At 41.6% G+C, this 21,283-nt stretch overlaps 1 protein-coding gene across 1 annotated transcript; it reads left to right on the top strand.

The window, feature by feature from the left end:
* Positions 1–1,865: 1,865 nt before the first annotated feature.
* abhd3 (abhydrolase domain containing 3, phospholipase) lies at positions 1,866–20,194 on the top strand. Its single transcript, XM_084057637.1, has 9 exons — positions 1,866–2,041; positions 4,467–4,630; positions 8,030–8,212; positions 9,494–9,539; positions 12,016–12,128; positions 17,574–17,747; positions 18,071–18,119; positions 18,215–18,380; positions 18,572–20,194. The coding sequence occupies exons 1-9, from the start codon at positions 1,880–1,882 to the stop codon at positions 18,754–18,756; spliced, it is 1,242 nt and encodes a 413-aa protein (XP_083913763.1). The 5' UTR covers positions 1,866–1,879; the 3' UTR covers positions 18,757–20,194.
* Positions 20,195–21,283: the final 1,089 nt, after the last annotated feature.

Below are 21,283 nucleotides of genomic sequence, written 5' to 3'. Positions count from 1 at the left end.
TTGAGAGTTCGAATCCTGTTAATGGCAGTAGGTTGAGATGTCCAATCAAACCATTATGTTTCCATCTCTCTCATCAATCTATTGTTTCCATGTCACTCTCTCTCTCTTCAATCTATTCCGTTTCCATGTCTCTCTCTCTCTCTATTCACTGGCCCCGTATTATCGCTGCTTGCAGCTATATTTAACACTTATATTTTAACAAAAAAAACACTGGATTAACTGTGAAGAGGGGCCCTGGCGCTGCTTCTGTCACAAATCACTCCTGACACTTTCCTCCATCTATGCCACCCTATACATGCTCTTTTTTTTACCTCTCTTCCACACTTCCCATTACTTTGGATAGTTGACCCCAGGTAGGCTATTTAAACTCTTTCACCTTCGCCACCTCTACTCTGACTTCTCTCTAGTAGCCTAGGCTACTTGCCTCCACCTTTCCAGACTCTCTTCAACTTGTTCCCTCATCTTATATCACAATGTTGTCCATGTCTGTGAACATCGTCCACTCCACGGTGCCTCATGCCCTGACTTCATCCAACCTGTCCATTACCAATGCACACTTAGTATGAAATGCAAATCAATACACATTCATGTTTTGGCTTATAGCTGATCATCATAATAATGCTACACCAACCCAAATTGTGTCATCTATTATTATTATCATTATTATTATTAATTTAATATGTTTTATTGTCTAACCACTAGCCCGCTACTTGACAGACAGTGCAGTCTTGCGTCAGTGTTATATCCTAATCCTAGCTCTGGTCCATATAGCGTTCTAGAATGCTAGAACGCTAATGGACCAGACACCAGAGCTATCCTAATCCGACAGCTCCTCACCTGTCACAGACATGCTGTCTGTGTCTAATAAACTGTGCCTGCAGTGCTTGGTAGGCTACTCATGATTACGCTTATAAAGGTTTGATTTTAATTGGAGAAGGTCACGGCAAACACGTGATGCAGGTGTCTGCTTACAAATAGACTGTGTAAGTAGACTGGAATATGTGCAGATTGTGCACATAAGTACCTGTGCAAATCAACATGCAGGCATGATCCAACTACAAGCTGGCATTAATAATGACTACTGGGGCACGCACATGTAAATTAAGGAAAAAGAAAGAAAATGGAGGGACTCTGACTGCATTTCATGAATGATCCCATGTTGTTTTTTCCTAGATTCTCAATAGGCCTAATCATTTCTGTGTGTGAATGAGGCTCAATGTTTAATTAAATGTTGCATGTATATTGTGGTGAATAATAAACATTGGCCTCCTTATTCCTTGGTGAGAAATACACACTCGTCTATTTTGTTAGACCTGTAACAAGTAAATAGTGTCACTGAGCAGTGAGCACTTAAAGGCCTATATATAGCCTACGCATAGCCTACACACTAGGCTGATATTGATTATTTCTTATTTGTAATCGATAGCCGTAGCGCTTGACACATTGTTAATTATGCAGATTTGTTTCACATTTGTCGGTGGGAACTTTGACGCCTCACGTATAATTATGATATTAATCTCCTTCATTTTCCAAATGATGTGTTTCTGGGCCAAAAAACAGCCTGTCGCATTGTGTAGGCCTAGATGTGTAGAACCGCTTTATGAACTGTAGGTGGTGCCAGACTCTGATCTGCTTGAATGCCATGTAGCATATAGTTGGTCAGAGAGCGCCATCATCCGCCACTGTGTATATCGCCCCCAGATCAGCTCCCCTTGACTGTCTCCTTCACACTAGCACCCATATGACCGTCTCCTTCACACTAGCAGCTCCCATAGCAGCACTCATAGCACCGCAGGCATCCGGAGAGAGCTGACATTCCACTTGAGCCGCAGCGGCCGCTATTTATCCTTGCAGTGCGAGGGAACAGAGCGACCTTGCAATGATCTCCCTGGACTTCAATTTCAACGTTTTGACAAGGGACCTCTCGCTGTATCTCGAAAATCAAGTGAAAGTCGGGCTATTCGGATCTGGAGTGGGTCTGTCCCTGGTGCTGGGTTTCAGCGCAGCGTATACCTGCTACTACTTGATATCGGTAGCAAAGGTAGGGATCTATTAACCGGCTGCTTTGATGAACCATTTCATATGATATCACGGCCCACAGTTTAGTCAGCGTTTATGTTTGCCTTAGAGGTGCACTGCTGTAGGCTCATTGCCACCCATTGCACCCAGAAACGACCGCTGCATGATGGATGGATACATAGATTAGGTTGCTCTGTATCCCTGACGCCTATACGCCTGCACATGTGTGATGTGATGTGATGTGATGTGATGTCTAACGGGGTCTTCACCGTTTTTCTGGCCAAGGACCCCTATAGCTGAGAGAAAGACGAAGCAAGGACCCCCCCCCCCCCCACTACATTGCATTCAATTGTGTTGCAGATTAAACATGTCCATAGATATAGCTTCATGGACTACCAGTGTTGTGTGAATTAACGTTTTTTGTTTATTTCAGACAATTAACCACTGAAACCCTCAATACTTTGTAAACTTGACCGTTGGCTCTGTACTTGATCTGCTCTTTTTTCCCTCTACACTAAACCTCTTTGCCGAAAATAGCCGATCGCAGCGTGAGGCGTTGTGAGCTTGTAGATCTGCTATTTTCGTCTACCCCTCAGAATAGGGATTCTAGGGTTGAAGTGGTTTTAACAAAATCCATATCACAAAAATATTTGGTTACCCCCCTGCAGTAACTCTGAGAACCCCCTAGGGGTCCCGGGCCCCCTGTTGAACACCCCAGGTCTTCTATTAGCCATCCCCTTGAGGTGGGATGAGTGGCATGTTATTATGTATTAGCTATTAGTAATTACACAAGTCAATGTCTTAAGCTATTGTAACATTTTGATGACTCAATAGACCCCGGCTAAGAAACGAATGGCAATTGAAGTTCTTATGCTGTCAGTGTTGGGTCACAATACGTTCATTGTTCACTGGAAAGGCTTAACAAAGTCTTACATAACAATATGATTAGTTATCACAAACCAAGCTACACATGAAATGTAGCCTATTGCCGAAAGGTAATGCAGCAGAAGTTTATGAAAAATAAATAATAGTCCAAATAAAGAATCAAATGTCATGTAATATCTAAAATAATAAATAATAGAGTAGACTCCAGGATCACAGATTAAGATGGCTAGTCTGCTACAGAATGGCTTTAGGCCAAAATAATGGGCTTTATGCAATACATTTACTAGGTCACTCCATATCCATATCCATACAGTATATTATTTGTATTAATCTTAAAGGAGACACACCATGAATTTCACTTTTTTTTATTTATTTTTTATTTTTTTGGCTCCCCAGTGTCTCTTGTACCCCAAAAAATATTTTCTTTTAACATTCAGTCATTCATTCTCATTTCAGAGATTTTCAGAATGGGCGTGTCTGAACAGGCCATCTCAGAATGGCAAGTTTGCTTACCTCACCAAACTTTCTGCCCATGTATTTTGACAGACAGAATTGCTCAGTACCGCAGTACAGCACCCCCCTAGCCAACTGGACGTTTTGGTATTGCAGCTGAAAGTGCTTTATAAGCCTGAGAGAATTGACTTGGGATGAGTATATCTGAGTGTTGATTTAGGCTCAAACCTTTTGAAAATGGTTTGAGGGACATACACCATATGATATTAAATATCAAATATTTTTTTTAAATTCATGGTGTGTCTCCTTTAAACACACACACACTGTATGTGTAAAGCTAATGTGTAGTTGGTAAATTTGCTAAAGTAGAAAAGCCAATCATGCAGCTTCTTCCAGATGTGTTCTGCAGACCTCCTGCCAGTCACACAGTGCAGACAGTGGGTGAGAGGTCAGTCCCAGCAGGACTAAGAAAGGAGGACTCCTCCTTTCTTACAATAAACAGTTTAAATGAAATTCTCACAAAATCTCAGAAATACTGTACTGTATGTATACGTGTGTGTGTGTGTGTGTGTGTGTGTGTGTGTGTGTGTGTGTGTGTGTGTGTGTGTGTGTGTGTGTGTGTGTGTGTGTGTGTGTGTGTGTGTGTGTGTATATGTATATATATATATATATATATATATATATATATATATATATATATATATATATATATACATATACATATACATATACATATACATATATATATATATATATATATATATATATATATATATATATATATATATATATATATATATATATATATATATATATATATATATATAAAATAAGTGGCTATTTAATCACTGACATTGAAAAATGACCAGTAATTTAATGCAGAAGTACAAAAAACGACTCTCCTTTGACTTCAAACACATGATTTACCAGTTTATTTGTCACTTGTGATGGTGTTTCTGAAACATTGGCATTGTCTTGAAAAAGGTTGGGAGACCGAAACATCGGCAAAAAGTCAAACTCTAAAAACATTGCAGATGTGACAATCATGGTGTAAGAATTTTTCATGTTAATTTTGCACTAAAACCAACATATTCTTTTTATTTTTGTAGAAACCACAACTCATCTCAGGAGGTAAGAAGTTCTACCAGTTTCTGAGGGAACAATGTCCAGTAGTGTCAGAAACCTACTACCCCACCTTTTGGTGCTGGGAGAGCCGCATCCAGACCCTGCTGAGACCCTTTGTTACAGCCAAACCTGGGGTCAGCTACAGAAAGTAAGTACTCCCCCAAGAGCACAGAAAATGAGAAATTGCTTTGTCTCTTAAAATTGATTGATTGAATACTTTATTAGCAGTTTTCCCAAAAAAAGCACAGGAAAGTACAGTTCAATACAAGGTCTTAAGAGGATTTTAAACTCAAGAACGCCTATGGCTTGTTTCCATTGGGGTCCTTTGTACTCAATTCATCCAAAAATGAAAGCCTTTGCTTGTCCCGGGATCAATGGGCATGTCTGATAAGAGATAAGCCTAACATGTGTGGGATATGTTAAAGCTGGAACATTTGCTGTAGCGTAATTTAATACCAGAATTATTTTAGCCATCTATTCCAGGCCTGCTGAGGGGCAGGTTTATTAAAAGCATAAGAAATTGGCATGGTCACTTTGGGTCTGCCATTACCTGATCCTTGATTCCTTCAATACAAGTTTCACACTAGGAAACAAATCCCACTCTTGCTCATGACTAAGACTCAAAAGCTCAAAGGTGAATGGGACCTTTTGCGCCGTCATGCTGACTGTAGCGGCTCAGATACTGTACATTCTTTCGAGGATCAATGGCATTGGCCAATGCTTTTCATACCCCCGGCATTGGAATGATTTAAAACTGTGGTCGGGAGGGGTGTATACATCATCCTCATCGGGATTATGTGGGCTTAAAGGGCAAGACCACTTTAGTAGAGGTTTGGGTTGTGCAGTTACCTTGCCATGATGTAACTCCAAAGGTGGACAAGAAATCAAAAATAATTGCTCCATTGATTAGAAATTGATATTCAAAATACGCTCCTCATTAACTTACATTGTACGGTTAAACAGCTCTCAAAGTCACTCTTTTAGCACATAAACGAACACAAACAAAGCTGATTCAGACAGTATAGATTCAGAACATCACAAAACCCAGATTTTATTATTTACTACTTATTAGGAAGCAGGGTTGCATTGCTCATCATGGGACGGCCTTGCACGCTGTGCAAGAACCTATTTGAACAGGAGCACGCGCAGGCGCATAGATTTAAAACAACTTTAAATTCACACCTCAACAAAGTTTACAAAGGCTCCCGACTCACACCAGGTGAATTAACATAGGAATGAGCCTAGATGCAACACAATTGTCCATTTTGTGACCTGTAGAGTGTAGGTGTTAAGCGACGTGCGCGTGACGTCATTAAAATAGAGTGCAACCACCTTCCAATTCAGCAAGGCAACACTGTTAGGAAGAAAACCCAGACTGGATCTGCGGATCCGTATCCGAATATTCAAATAGTAAAATCAACAGGAAGTTGACATTTTCAACAGTACTGGGTTCGGTGATGTTCTATACTGTCAGAATCGGAGCGTATTTTGAATCATCAATTTCTAATCAATGGAGCAATTCTTTTTGATTTCTTGTCCGCCTTTGGAGTTACATCATGGCAAGGTAACTACAGTATACGACCCAAACCTCTACCAAAGAGGTCTTGACCTTTAAGTCTGTTTCAGGGAGTATGCACCATGTGAACATTGCCATGCCATTTCCTATGGTCATTGGGGGGGTGCAACTTAGTGGGTTGTGACATTAGTGGTTAGAGAGATGTCCCAAATGTGGACAAATCCACAGGCAAAGTCCTGGCCTGAGGATCCATAGTCCATAGTTATCTGTTCCAAACCATTTGTTGTGATGAGTGCAGTGTGGTGTCTGTTTGCCCCCCAAAATGTTTAGGTTTATCTGTAGCATATTATTTAGGAATTGGTAGGTGAGTTAAATGTAGGAATAACTGCATTTTTGCTTGTTTGTTTTTTGTCTTTCATGGATGTCCATACTTTACATTCAATTACCAACAGCACATAATTCTGTTATGGATATTTGCCCCAGATTGTTTGTCCTATCATTCGCAATGTCTCCAGCAAGGACATTCACATTACCTTTCATTTTGACTGTATGCCCTGGCCTTTACTCAATCAAGGGGAAACACTTTCCCACAATGTAGAGGGGCCATGTCAAGTCCTGCAGCCACCCATCTATAATCAAACCCAGTAACAGCAATGACGTTTACTGACGTTATCACATTTTCCCTCCATCCATAAGACATCCACCCATAATCAAGTTACCCCAAGGTTTGCCCAATGACAGAGACCCTGAAAGCTGTCTGATTTATCCAAGCCTATCTGGGAGAAATTCCACTCCTAGTAGAGGATCAGTGAACCTATAGAGTACCTATAAAAGATCATCTCCTCACGCTTTGTGGGTTGCTCACTGTGGATTGGGCCTCCTTAACTTTCAAGTCTGGCCTTAAGGTGCATATTTTATGGTGGTTCTGTAATTTCATGCTGATGTCGCCAGCGTGGCCTGGCCAGGTTTGCTCTACTGCTCTGTGTTTGTGCGTGCGTGCGTGCGTGCGTGCGTGCGTGCGTGCGTGCGTGCGGGCGTGCGGCCGTGCGGCCGTGCGTGTGTCCGTGCCTTTGTGCGTGCGTGTTGTAGGGTTTAAGATGGATTGCACTGGGACTAATCAATGACCTCATCTGCCAGCCTACATTTGTAGCCCCGGCAATTCATTTGCCCTAACATAGTATTCCTCAGTGTTTATTTATCCTCCTAAAATGTAACCAAATGGACCATTACAGGTCCTTATGGTTTCATGTGAACACTCTCTGAGTTAAATTAACAGAGGAGTTTACAGTGATACAGTACATTGGTGCAAGGTCCCCCCCAGCCCTCCTTTCTCTTGACTAGATGCTTCTTGAATAGCACTCTGACAGGACGATCACAGGGGAAATAAAACGGTTGTCACAATGAGCTGTGTGCAGGTGGACTGTAAAACCCAGAGTGTCCATTTAACCCTGAGAGTGTACAAATAGAACCAAATGAAAGTTCCATTTGTGCACTCTTTGCGTTAAATCAGCACTCAGAGGTTTCATTGTGTGGGACTCCACTAGCGCCATATCAAATTCCCTTTGACACTGTTGTTGATTGATGTGCCGGAGTAAATCATTTTACCTGGGAATAAAAAACAAGGTAACGCAATTATGCCGAGAAGCTTGTCACTCTGCTTGTACTCTGCCGGATGTTCATGTAGGTTTAGCCATTTGAGAACAGCTGCAAGAGACACCATTCATTTTATACACTGTGACAATGACATGCACGCCTGCTGTTGTAATTAAAGCTACATCAATGTATGTACAACAATGTATTGCATTTGTATCTCTTTGCAGTATTGTGATATCTACATAATTTGCTTGAGTGCATAATAATAATAATAATAATAGCATGCTTTAAAACAAGAGTCATGTGTGTATTAAAGACAGGGAGAGAAGTGAGACACACACACGCACGCACGCACGCACGCACGCACACACAGGGAATAGAAACCGAGGATTGGTCAGATCCTTGTTGCTGAGTTCGATGTCCCGCTTGTTTCTGCAGTGAGCTCATTAAGGCAGCAGATGGAGGGCAGATCTCTTTGGATTGGTTTGACAACGATGACAGTCCCTCTCATCCTGACCCTGCCATCAGACCCACAGTTCTTCTGCTCCCAGGCCTCACCGGAACCAGCAGAGAGTCCTACATACTGCACATGGTCCAACAGAGCCGGGATCTGGGCTATAGGTGGGTGGTCCTCTTGGCCAGAGAGACTGGGCATCGTGCCCACAGAGCCCTGATTCATACATTTGTCACACTGTGCGTGCCATTGATACGAGTCATTCATGTATACAATTATGTCTTCATTCAAGTCGATATTGATTATACAGAATACACATAGTAAAATCCTTACTGATCATTTAACTCTGAAGAGTGTATAAATGGAACTAAATGGTTAAAATGAAAACAAATGGAGCCAAATGGACCCTTATTTCACTTCATTTGTACACTCGTCTGAGTTAAATCAACACTGGGAATTTAATGTGTAGAGTTACATCAGGTGAGCAGGTGCATCGAGAAGTGTGCCAGTGCCACCCTAGTGTCCAGCGCTGTCTTGGTAATCGCCGAACATTGCAAACGCATTGATGCAGAGGGAGACCGATTTCTACCCCACCCCCTCTCCACCATTCTCTCCCCAAACAAACACCCCTTCTGTGCTCCCTGCACTCATTCTTTCAAACAGAATGTGGAAGGAATGGGAAGACAGCAGGCAAACTCAGCATCTTTTGCCCATCCACCACTGTCTGTGTAGCATAATGAATCACAGTTTATCCTGTTACAAGCTTCGCAGCTTAGTCCAGTCCAGCATGGTGCTCTGTGCTGCAGTGAGTAGTACGTAAGCACTCCCCTCAACCAGCCCCCCTGTTTGACTGCACCCTGCTGCTGACTTACAGTGATATAGAAACAGCAGGTCTGACTCCTGCAGATAATAGATGACTAGTGAGCCGTGTGTGTATGGGGGGGGGGACTTTACTCTCCAGTAGCTATAAACAACATGATTTTATACAGCTGTGTCTCGTTATATATCTCATTGTATTCCCAGTTCGCCTTCTTCAAATGAAGAACATTTAGGGGAAAAAAGACATTTGGGCCAAGGTGTTCCTGTGAATGTGCACTTGGCAGTCAGTAGGCTAACTTGTAGACTAGCGTCATGCACAGTCACTTCGTTTAAAATAATTCACTGTTGCAGTGTACAGGTGATTTTACCCCTAACAACAACTATAAAAGGGACTATTTTATTCTGATTCTGATTATTATATAATTATTTCAACCTGGCGTTTCTATTTTTGGCATATCATTGTAGGCACACAATACAGTCGTATGAAGCAGTATGAATCAGGCGTAAGTGATTAAAAGCAGAATCTTGTAGAATCAAATTCAAAGGACTCACAAAGATGGCTGTACTGTCATTCAAATGAATTTATACTGTATATGAATTTATGAGCACATTTCTTTTGACTGTTTCAGATGTGTGGTATTCAACAACAGAGGGGTGTCTGGTGAAACGCTGTTGGTAAGACTCATACATGTACATACACAATGTTTTACACCAAAAACAAAAATAAATCAGTTGCTCAATTCTTTTTTTATATTTTAGCTCGAAATACATTGTATACCCAACCAAAACACCAGAGATGTGTGTGTAGTTACAAAGGAAAATTGGATTATGACATTGAGAATTATAGAAATGCCCTTTCTAGTGCTTCAGCAGTCAGCTAGCTCAGAGCATGTCTATTGTACACGTGCCATGTGGACTGTACAGACAGTCCATGTTGACCCATAGCAGGGATTAAGTTGCAGGTGGACAGATAGTGTATTTTATTGTCGACCCAAAGACACATGACCTTGCCACGGCACGTGCAGTTCAGACACCAGGTTTCATCTGTCCTCCTACTCTCAGTTATATTTAGTCAAAAAATGGGCCTAAGCTCCTGTGCAATGTATGTCTACTCTGTATTGACACCTACAGAATGCTTCTGGACAGGGGCACATTCTGTCAAGTCTGCAGAATAGCCAGTGTCTTCTTATCATACTATCAGTGTCACCCAACCATTTCCCTTCGTCTACAAGACATGGTAGTGTCTTGTAGCCAAGGTTTGCTGACAATGTTTCCTTTTGATAAAATGTCATTGCATCAATGGCTGGTCTATGCCTTGTACTGTAGTTGCCATTGTTGTTTTCCCACACTGACTATCTGCTGCACATTTATCTGAAAGAGACAGGCTCTGAAATCTAAAAAATGAAAAATGCTAAATAACACATTTGAAAGTTTCTTTGAGATTTGGTGACCTCAACTGAACTAAAACAAAAATGTGGCACTATATGAAGAACTGATGGTAAAAAAAAGAAGAAGCAATATTTCTCCTTAATATGAACTGGGTATTTGTGCAACATTTCATGAAAATGACTTAGCATTCATACGTTGTTGTCAGTGTGTTCTCCGTGGCCACCGATTGTGAATAGTCTTCATTGTTTAAATAGGCCAGTGCTTTAGAGTGGCCCACTATGTGAGAGATGCCCTCTGTCTAAAGAACAGTACAAATGCTACTGCCCTAATTCTAGACCTCTGCTTGAATAGCAGTTACAGTACTTTTTTTTTTAGCACATGTAGCTATGAGATCAGGCAAAACTGCTGGTTCCCTTTATGTTTACAGGACCAGCAAGGCTGAATATGTTACAAGTATTTCCTCTAAATCTCAGCAAGCTGTGTACCAGAGTTTGTTTACTTCAGTGGGCTCTGTTATGTTAAGTCACTGCAAAGTCCTCTACCTGTGTTGGCCTATGAGAGGAACACAGCCTGAGTGCAGAAAGCAGGCATTTACTTTCCTTGCACATTCTGCTTGAATTTCAATGAAGGGCCATAGCTGAGGAGAGACAACTGCAACCCAAGAATTGGCCTTGTTAAATGGACTCCTCCAAGTAAGAGGTGATTTGTTGTGTCCGTTAAGTAAAGGCTATTGCCTGGCAAACTGTTTCAGGCTCAGAAAGATTATGCCCTTTCCCAATGGGCATGGTGCAGTGTTAGTGCAGTGTTACATTTTTATGATGTAATTATTTAGGTCTAAAACTAAGGTCTAAAGTCGAACTAATTTAGCGGACCCGGTAGCAAGGCAACATTCTTTACTGGATTTATTGGGTTAAAAAATACAGTAATACATATAAAACACAATTATATCCTTACACATGTCTATTATCCAAGCTCGTTCTTCTGGCCTTGTTCTGGTTGTGTTGTGTGAGAGGAGAGTACAATAAACAGTTTGTGAGGTTTGTCGTAAAAAACATGTGACCTGGTTGTATATTGTAATGTATATATATATAACCTGGTAGATCCTATATTCCATGCATTACCTATCTGCCTCTTAAATGTAGTTCATGGAAAAAAATTATCATTAAGCTATTTTGGTTCAAGATTTCCTTAGTGTCTGTGTGTTTTGCTGCACAGGTAACATATCGGTCATGTTTGTACCCTATGTCCATGTTGGACATGAATGCATATTGTCGCTGTCGGGCAGAAACCTTGTAACTCCATATTTAAACTTTTTTAAAGATTTTTTGGGGGCTTTTTTATGCCTTTATTTAGTGAGGGATAGGGAAAGTAGGCTGACAGGAAATGGGGAGAGAAATGGGGGGTGACACGCAGCAAAGGGAACGGGATTCGAACCCGCAACACGCTGTCAGGCTGGAATTGCAGCCTAGAGTGCCTGGACCGTCACACTACCGCCCAGGCCATATTTCAACTTTTTATGTTTTTTCGTCACTTAATGCCCTACTGCGTCATACAAGAGTGTCAAGCAAAAGTAGTGAAAATATCTGATCTACAAGCTCACAGTAGATCGGCTATTTTCAGTATTTCTGAAAAGTTTCGTTGAATTCGTTCCATTTCCTGAAAAGTAACGTTTTTGGACATATGCGGTTTTCACCCGACAGTGACAATATTGTATTTAAACGTGAAAGAAAGAATGAGTGCATTGTGTTTCGATTCAACCCAGACTCCCAGAACCTACTGTGCTGCCAACACTGAGGACCTGGAGGCGGTCATTGAACACATCCAGCGGAACTATGAAATGTCTCCAATTATGGCTGCTGGAGTCTCCATGGGCGGGTAAGAGAGGCCTTCACTACAAGCTGACTAAGGTTGTCAATGCTACTGCGTCACTTCTTACTGAAGTGAAGCAGTCTGATACAGCTTTTACTGCATGGCACCAGCTCAAGTCGACTCTACTTTGTTTTCCACTGTAGGATTCCCCTCAATGTAGCTGGTCATCATTGCGACTTCTAGCCCTATGCTCATGAGCCTACTAAACAATGCTAAAGTTGAAGCTAATGCTAACACTAATGCTCTGGAAATTTAGAGTAGCCAATTTCTTTTTACCAATTTAGTCATTATACCAATGAGTCCTCCCCACACATTTCTGTCTCTAACACTGCTAAGCCACGTTTTCACTACGGTGCCAGAAGTTTTCCAGCAAAGAAATGAGCATAACTTGCTGGAGAGACCGTTTTCACATGCCCTCCTTGGCAGGAAAAGTTCTGGTATTGCCTGATAAGCCACCGTTTTAATTTGTTTATAACGGTATATAACTTAATACTTGCGTGAGAGGACTTACTTTAATCAATCAAAAGAACAGAGGATAATCGAACGGCTTTCTAATAAAAAAAAAATCACACCCTGTGTGAAGGAAGCGGTGCCTTTGGGGCGGGCCTTAACTCATTTCAGTTCGTCCCTATTGGTGGTCTGAGTCCACTTACCAAATTTGTACTTGGTAGCATGCTGCAAACTGGAATGATGGCTGTTTAAAGCCCAGCCAATGGGCAGACAGAGGGGGCGGGGCTTAAGTAATGACAGTTAGTCCCTATTGCTGGCTTTAGTCCATGTACAAAATTTGTACTCCATAGCATGCTGCGAACTTGAGTTATGGCTGTTTGAAGGCCAGCCAATGGGAAGACAGAGGGGGCGGGGCTTGAGCAATTCATGCTGGTCCCTATTGGTGGTCTAAGTCCACATACCAAATGTGGACTTGCTGGCATGCTGCAAAGTGGAGTTATAGCTCTTTAAAATCCCGTGCTCATCCCGTGCTCATACGGGCGCTGGGGGTCCCTGGACCCCTCTTTCATAACTTCATCAATGCATGCTCGTGCCTATTGGTGGTCTAAGTCCACATACCAAATGTGGACTTGGTGGCATGCTGCAAACTGGAGTTATAGCTGTTTAAAATCCCGTGCTCATCCCGTGCTTAAACGGACATCCGCTCATACGGGCGCTGGGGGTCCCTGGACCCCTCTTTGATAACTTCATCAATGCATGCTCGTGCCTATTGGTGGTCTAAGTCCACATACCAACTGTGGACTTGGTGGCATGCTGCGAACTGGAGTTATAGCTGTTTGAAATCCCGTGCTCTAAACGGGCGGACGGACATAACATCATTGGGGGTCCCTGGACCCCTCTTTGATAAGCAGTGGCACGTGTGGCCAAAGAGAGGAGAGATGGCATAGGCAATGTCCAAGGCCGTGTGTGTGTGTGTGTGTGTGTGTGTGTGTGTGTGTGTGCGTGTGTTTGTATGTGTTTCTTGTTTGCCGTCAGGCTCATACGGACGGACGGACGGACAAACGGACAAAGCCACGTATAGAGCGGTTGGCACCGCTAAAAATCTCTCTCTCGCAATCATTCGTTATCACAGGAATGAGTTAATTGGCAGATCTGTTTCTAGCTAGTCTAAAATCTCATTTCCATAAAATGATCTTGAAATGTCAACTTTCTCACACTTAATCGCTTGTTCTTTTTTTAAACGGCCACTTATTAAATCATATCGTTAAATCACCTCGGGACCTCCAAACACCCATAATTAGACATCCCACAAGTTCATATTGGCCTTTTTTCCCCTTATTTTTTTCCTTTTTTGTCCAGGCCCACCGAGTACCCCAACTTTGATTGGCTCCAATGAAGTTTCCCATGGGAGTTCAGTTGGAACAAATTGAGAGGTGCTAGTAGACCACCTCTATGAACACATTTGTGTAGAAAGCTATTGGTGAGCATTTATTTTGCAGATTGGTCAGACATTTCCCTAACTTCCCTACTGGCTCAACAGCCAGTGAGGAACCCCCACCAGGAGTATGTAGAGTCTCCCTCCTACTCCTCCTGTTCAACACCCCCTGCTGACAGGCGCCACCCCAGCCCATAGAAGTACGTCAAAGACAGACAATAGAAAAGCAAGACACTCAGCTTTACTTACCGTTAGGGGTGTGCCGATATATCGTCCCGCGATATATCGCGATACGTTTTCGCGACGATATGTATCGTTTTGGAAAAAAAAAAAATATCGTTTTTGAAAATTTTGAATTTTTTTTTTTTTTTTTTTTTACAATCATAATAATCAGGCATGCAAACGGCCCCGAAGTGAAAAGAGTGACAACATGTTTTTTTTTCGGGTCAGGTGTCATACTATTTGGATTCAAAACGGCTATTGTAGCTGAAAAGCTACAAGTTTGCATGTCTGAATAATGCAAAAACAGAATTATTTGTTTGCATTTTCTTTTTTTCTCCTCCATATATTTTCATAATAAAAAAAGTGCGTATCGTATCGTATCGAAATCGTATCGAAGTTGTGAGCCAAATATCGTATCGTTTCGTGAAATTAGTGTATCGGCACACCCCTACTTACCGTATCTGTATCCATTGAAAATGTTGCAATTGTCGGGTGAAAATCTAAAGATTTCTGAGCTGGGCTAAGCCCCCAATGTTTCAAGATCCTAGCTAATAGTCAAAGGAGCAGTTGCAGTTCCAAGTACTTGGCAAACTACTTGTCCCCGCCAAGTTCAAGTCACTCAAGGTTAAGAATGCAATCTACTATGCAGCCACAACACAGTACAATGCTCCACCAACAGCCCTGAAAGTTCTAAATTCGCCATAAACTGACCTAAAATCATGGCTCCACCTAAATTCAAATGAGCTGAATTCATTCCCCTGCTGGCCTGCCCCCAGGGCGGGTCTTCATGCGGTAGAACCAATAGAAGCCCTAGAACCATACCCTACTTTATCATTCATTTTAAAATCGATGGGACCATAAATTACAAAACGCTTATCATGATGATTTAAAAAATACTTTAAACTTTAGCGATTGAAAACATAAAGGCCCTCATTTCAAGCCCAGGAATCAGCTTACGCCCACGTCCATGTGGGATTTATCAAGCAATCGTATACAGCCAATCCTAGTGTACAAATCGTCTGAGGTTTGATAAATCTGACGGCTGAAACCGATCGTCATTTAAATAGCACGCCCTTAAATATTCTCGAAACACCACAATTTGACTACATGCAGAACCGGAATACGACCAAACAAAGTATGGAAAGACAATAAGAAGAGTTTCCCCCGCCCGCCTCACTGCCTGTCATGTCCACGTCCGACTACACACACACACACACACACACACACACACACACACACACACACACACACACACACACACACACACACACACACACACACACACACACACACACACACACACACACACACACACACACACACACACACACACACACACACACACACACACACCTACTTGCAAACCCAACTGTGTGTGCATTTTGGCACACTGTGGAAACAGCAGTCTTTGCCAGTGGGATTACCATGTATTCTGTGACGTCAGCCTACAATCTTTGTCAAGTAGCCTACATGAATGACACCAATCACATCGTCATGAATGGATTATGCTTGTATATTAATTATTAACCCATTACCGAGCAGTGAGCGTTCGAGTTACACTAAAGTAAAGCAATCATGTCTTCCCTGTGAGTCACGGGGGTGTTTCCATCGCTTGATTTTAATTGCTTGTCATTGTCACTTGTTATATTTTCACAGGGATTATTTATTAGTGTGTTAGATATACATTTTGGAGTGGATACATGTGTCCAGATACTTGTCAAATTGTTATAGACAATGCGGCACCGTAGGTCTACGATGGAATAAACAGGTGTAGGATTTACACGTCTTCAGACCAGACGTGAGATCTGAGTGGGCCGTACCCTCAAGTCAAAGTCACGATAGATTGATAAATCCCGACAATTGCAGTGATCTCGGCGTCGAGCCAAATTCAAAAACAAAAGATCTGTAGCCAGTTTATCAGCAGAATGGAGCAGCCAATTTGACCTCGCATAGAGAGAGAGAATAGGGTTCAACTTGAAGGATTGAAAAGCACATTTAACATGACTGAGTTAGGCCAAAGATGACCCTAAAATATGATATGATGGTAGATACCAAGATCATTCATAAAATAGATAGTTTCCTAGATCTAGCAACTTCAATACTTTAACTGGAAACAAATTTGACTGAGCAACTTTCATTTGTAGTTGAATAATGTTTCACCAGGAGTATCTATACTTTGACTCAAGTACTGGGGTAGAGTACTTTGGTCCACCAGTGCTGCGAGTAGAGCATCACTTTGAAGCATATGTCCAGGACCCTTCACTGACCTGCTACAATAATACATGCCCAGCGGGACCCTATGATTGATTGATTGAATACTTTATTAGCAGTGTGTATTAGCAGTTATTAGCAGTGTGAATTATATATGTTATCTGAAAGTTTTTGGCTTTGTTTTTTCCCCGTTTTTTGTTCTGTAATAGAGTCAAGATGTGCTTGAATCTGAATAATAACCACTTTATTGAATTCATTGGGTCCAAATTTTATGGGGGATAAAAAACATTTGTCTCTGTAGGTTGTCTCCTTCAAAAGTTGTGCTCTTTTCTATTTTTTCCATTTTCTGGTTTGGGTTCAGGATATGTGTAATAAAGGGTTAAAATGAAGCCCATGGGTCATTATTTCAGCCTGTTACCTGGCAGAATTTTAAAATACAGACTTCAAGGAATAAGAAAAACCAGGTGGCGAAAGAAAATCCACCCTATGCGCGTGGACCCCACTTTCCATCTAGACTAGAAGTGGGCTTCCGCGGAGATTACTTGCTGCCTGGTCATGACGCATTGATGCTAGTAATGATTCTCACTGACCAATCAGTAGTCTGCAGTGTTTACCCATGAGCTTTTGGTCATGCCTCAGCTTACTTGAAAGAACAGAGCTGATACCAAAAAAGTACCATGTACCAGGTAATTTTGCCCAATGGAAAATCCAGAATAGGCAGGTAGAGTCAAGTTTAGCTGGTACCATGCTGTGGAAAAGTCACTTAAAATTGAATAATTTAGCCACGAAAATACTACTCACTAAATTGTAACACTAGACCCAAATTAATTCTTACACTCTGAGTTAAAGTAACACTGAGGACTTTGCTGTGCAGACTGGGGATTTAAATCAAAGGGTATTATACCGTCACACTGCAGGGGAGTTTTAGTTGTTTTTGGACATTTGTTTGGGGCATAACTCAGTTTTAATGCAGATGATACAGCTCAGCTTCTCAGCATGCCATGCCAAAAAAAGAAAAGTTTTACTGCACTGCGCTAATGCAATGAAGGAAAGAATTGGTCAATTATGGAGCATTTCCCTATCGCTTTCCCTTTACAATCCTGTTATCCCATCCTCTAAACCTCAATGTCCAGGATGATGCTGGCCAATTACCTGGGCCGTAAAGGTCGTGAAACCTGCCTGAAGGGCGTGGTGGTCTTCTCTGCGGGCTGGGATGTGTTTGAATGCACCGCGTCACTGGAGAAACCCCTGGACCGCTTCCTCTTCAACTCCTACCTCACCAGCTGCCTACAAGCCTCTGTGGACAGGTCTGCATGGCCCAGTGTGAGATTAACCCAGATTAGCTACTAGAGCCACCAGGACCCTATATACCCATCCCAGCCCAGACAGCTGTGGCTGGGAGGTCAGAGGTTTGCATAATAACATATTGCCGTCTAGGGCTGCACAAATGATCTTATGTCAGTCAGTAAGTCACATTGTTGTACTGAAACAAAAACGTGTGTGTTTTACAAACAACACCAAAGTAATTATTTGTCTTCATGTTTTTGATTAATTTCCTTATTTGTGATAATAAAGTTCACCTTGACCTTGATATTCAAACCAGTTCATCTGTTTTTGCTCTCCTCTCCAGACACAGACCAGTGCTTGAAAAGTGTTACGACATAGATCATGTTATGAAGGTAGACTTTACTTTCAACTTAAATAATACATAGATGCTAATCCAGTAAAATGATGTACCTGTCATGTCCTATAATTTTTGTATATATTCCTGCAGGCAAGGACTATCCGAGAGTTCGATGAGAGGTTCACCTCTATAATGTTTGGATATCCTACCAATGACGATTACTATCGAGATGCCAGCCCCATCCACAAGCTGAAATCTGTGCAGGTGCCAATGCTGTGTCTGAATGCTGCTGACGATGTCTTCTCACCGAATCATGGTACGTTTCAGCCCACAACGCTACTGGATGTGTACAGTAGTTTCCACAGGAGGAGAAACACATTTTATGAAAGTGCTGAACATTTGGACTGACAGGCTGACCGACATCAGTCAGCCGGTCTTAGAACCTAGCAGGAGAAAAAAAAACAGTATCTTTTGTTTAGTTTTGCTTTGTATTTGTTTTTTTTACAGCCATTCCAGTGGAGGCTGTGAAGCAGAATCCTAACCTGGCACTCCTTATCACCTGTCATGGCGGCCATATTGGTTTCCTGGAGGGCCTGTGGCCTCGAAAGAACACTTACATGGACCGGGTCTTCAAGCAGTTTGCCAAGGCTGTCATAGAGGAAGGCGGAGGGCTCACAGACCTATCTTGCTAGGAGAACCAATTCCTCCAATTTTTTGGTTTGTTCCTTCAATTCTTCCGCGGTCCCTTTTGTTTTTCCTTCCTCGGTTTATTCCATATTTTTTTCCTTCCATCATTCCTTCCTTTTTAAGTTTGTTTGCCTTGTTTTTCCTTCCTCCAGCCACAAGCAAAACAATTGTTTCTCATTCATACATCTTGTTGAATATTTGTTTATGCTGCATTTTAACATGCACTTATACCTCCATATATGCTCAACAACTGTATGTAGCCTTGCAATCAATATTATACTTATTGAAAAGCAAGCATGGACACTTGTCACAATGTTAAAGAGCTGACTATGTGGTCATCCTGTTTAGTTGCGTATAATGAAGACAATTGTGGTATATCATCACCATGTGCAATGAACAAAACTACTGCATAACACGAGTAATGTAAAGTACATTGTGTTAATTTAACTCTGAAAGTTTACAAATGGACGGACGAGGGTCCATTTATTTTAAACTTTCAGAGTTAACACTCCAGAATCTACTTTGTATGAAGCATCTTTTTACAACTCATATCAGTAGGAATGTAGTCCTCAGGGATTTTCTTTTATTTACCCCTAGTCCTATCCTGTGGAACTATTATTTTGTTGGTCATTTTTCTGTTAACAATCTTTCCAAGCAGTATTACCGGTATGTCCCAGTTAACATGTTTTCTTGAAGTTTCCTGCATGCACTTTTTATTAACACATTCTACCTTTACACCAAATAGTTCTACAAATATATATTATGGAAAACGAATCACTAATGACAAGGAATGTTAAATGGCACTATTTTAGTTTATACGACTGTACCATGCCTCTAATTCCCTTATGTAAGGCACTTGATTTCATTAGATATATGGGAAGTTTACCCCAAAGGCCAAACAGACCACAACTGAAATTCCATGGCTGTCCTTGTCCCGTTGTAGATCTAAGTCTTAACCTGTTTGGTTCTTTTAGTCTGAATGTGCTTGGTCCAGTGATGTGACTGACGTATTGCACTTTACTTGGCATGCACCAATGGACCTTTTTCACAGCCGCCATTTTAACATTAAATAGCAGGATAAACACAGGTGTTACCAGTGATACTAATTACTTTTCAGGGTGTCAGGGTGCTGCTATTGTGCATGTTGGCTCATTGAAAAGGCTCTGCTACACTAAGTGAAAAGGAACCTTAATTTTTAATTGAATGAATTAATGAAACTGTTTACCTTCTATTTCATGTCAATACGGCTGCTACGAAAACGGTCAATTGAACTGAATGGCGAATGCTGCGTTACTAGATGCGTATAGCATCATGGAACCGGGTTGTCTGGCATCTGTTTTGTCAGCCCAACAAGGTTCAAGGAGGTGGCTGCTATGTATGAGTTGGCATTGAAATAGAAACAGGCTACCAACAGCCTTGGGTTTCAGCCGTGCACCATATGAAGGATCATGACTTCCTGTTCCTGTGGAATTATTGTGTCAGTTTGTTCTGCCAAGTGGCCATTGAGTAGCATGTGTTTCATCAATGTTAAGCCTGATTTATACATAAATTAGTTGCGTGCCAGTGTCATGTGGGAACATAGCAGATTTACAAGCTCACAACGAGTCACATCGCTTGTAGATCTCTGAGCTTGCAGATCTGTTATTTTTGCCACGCCACTGGTGCACAACTGAGCATGAATCAGGCCATATCCTGAAACTTACGATAACATCACTGCATAACCTGTAGCACAAAGGACATGTTGTGTGGTTTTGTTTTTCGTGGCACATTGAATTTGATTTTGTACATTACATACACTGTATAATGAAAGAAACATTCTATTTAACATGTGCAGCAATAACATTTTAAAAATAATTGTCTGTATAGTATAGTAGTAATATGCACATTATCAACATGAGTGTACAGTATTATGCTGTATTTAATAAATTATTAAATAGAGTGTAGGGTCATTTGTCTTCTGTCTCTTCGCCCTGTGGTTCAGCTTGTAATGAATTTCCTGAGAATATTGGATTGCTTGAATGACCATTTAGGTTAGAATAATGATGACCTGCCAATGCTACCATACTCCAATGTCTCACCCTGTCTTGTACAGCATCTCCTCAGTTACACTAAACCTTTGTCTGTCTGTCTGTCTGTTTGTCTGTCTGTCTGTCTGTCAATCTGTCTGTCTGTCTGTCTGTCTGTCTGTCTGTCTGTCTTTCTATATCTTTTATGTGCGCTCTCTCTCTCACTCTTCAATGAGGTTTTACAAACACACCAACACCAGTCCTATTTAAAATCCTTCCGGACAGCGTAGCTTTAAGCTCACCGGTCACGTGAGGTGTTAAGCTTGCACCCAGAGGTCTTCACCCTTGGTGACATTGAGTTGTCCCCTAGAAGTTGGCATTTGACAGCTTGCCACTGGAGCTAGCTTATCATATGACTACTAGTGCGTCAGAGAGTACTGATACATCTGTCAAACTCATTCATTTCACCCGCTTTTTCTTTGGCAATGGTCCATTTTGGGGTTCTTGGAATCAGATTGTTCCACGC

This window comes from Gymnoscopelus microlampas (assembly GCF_963454915.1).
Source record: "Gymnoscopelus microlampas genome assembly, chromosome: 5".
Lineage (NCBI taxonomy): Eukaryota > Metazoa > Chordata > Actinopteri > Myctophiformes > Myctophidae > Gymnoscopelus > Gymnoscopelus microlampas.
Note: the sequence above shows the minus strand (reverse complement) of the source record. Positions and strands in the feature narration are given on the sequence as shown.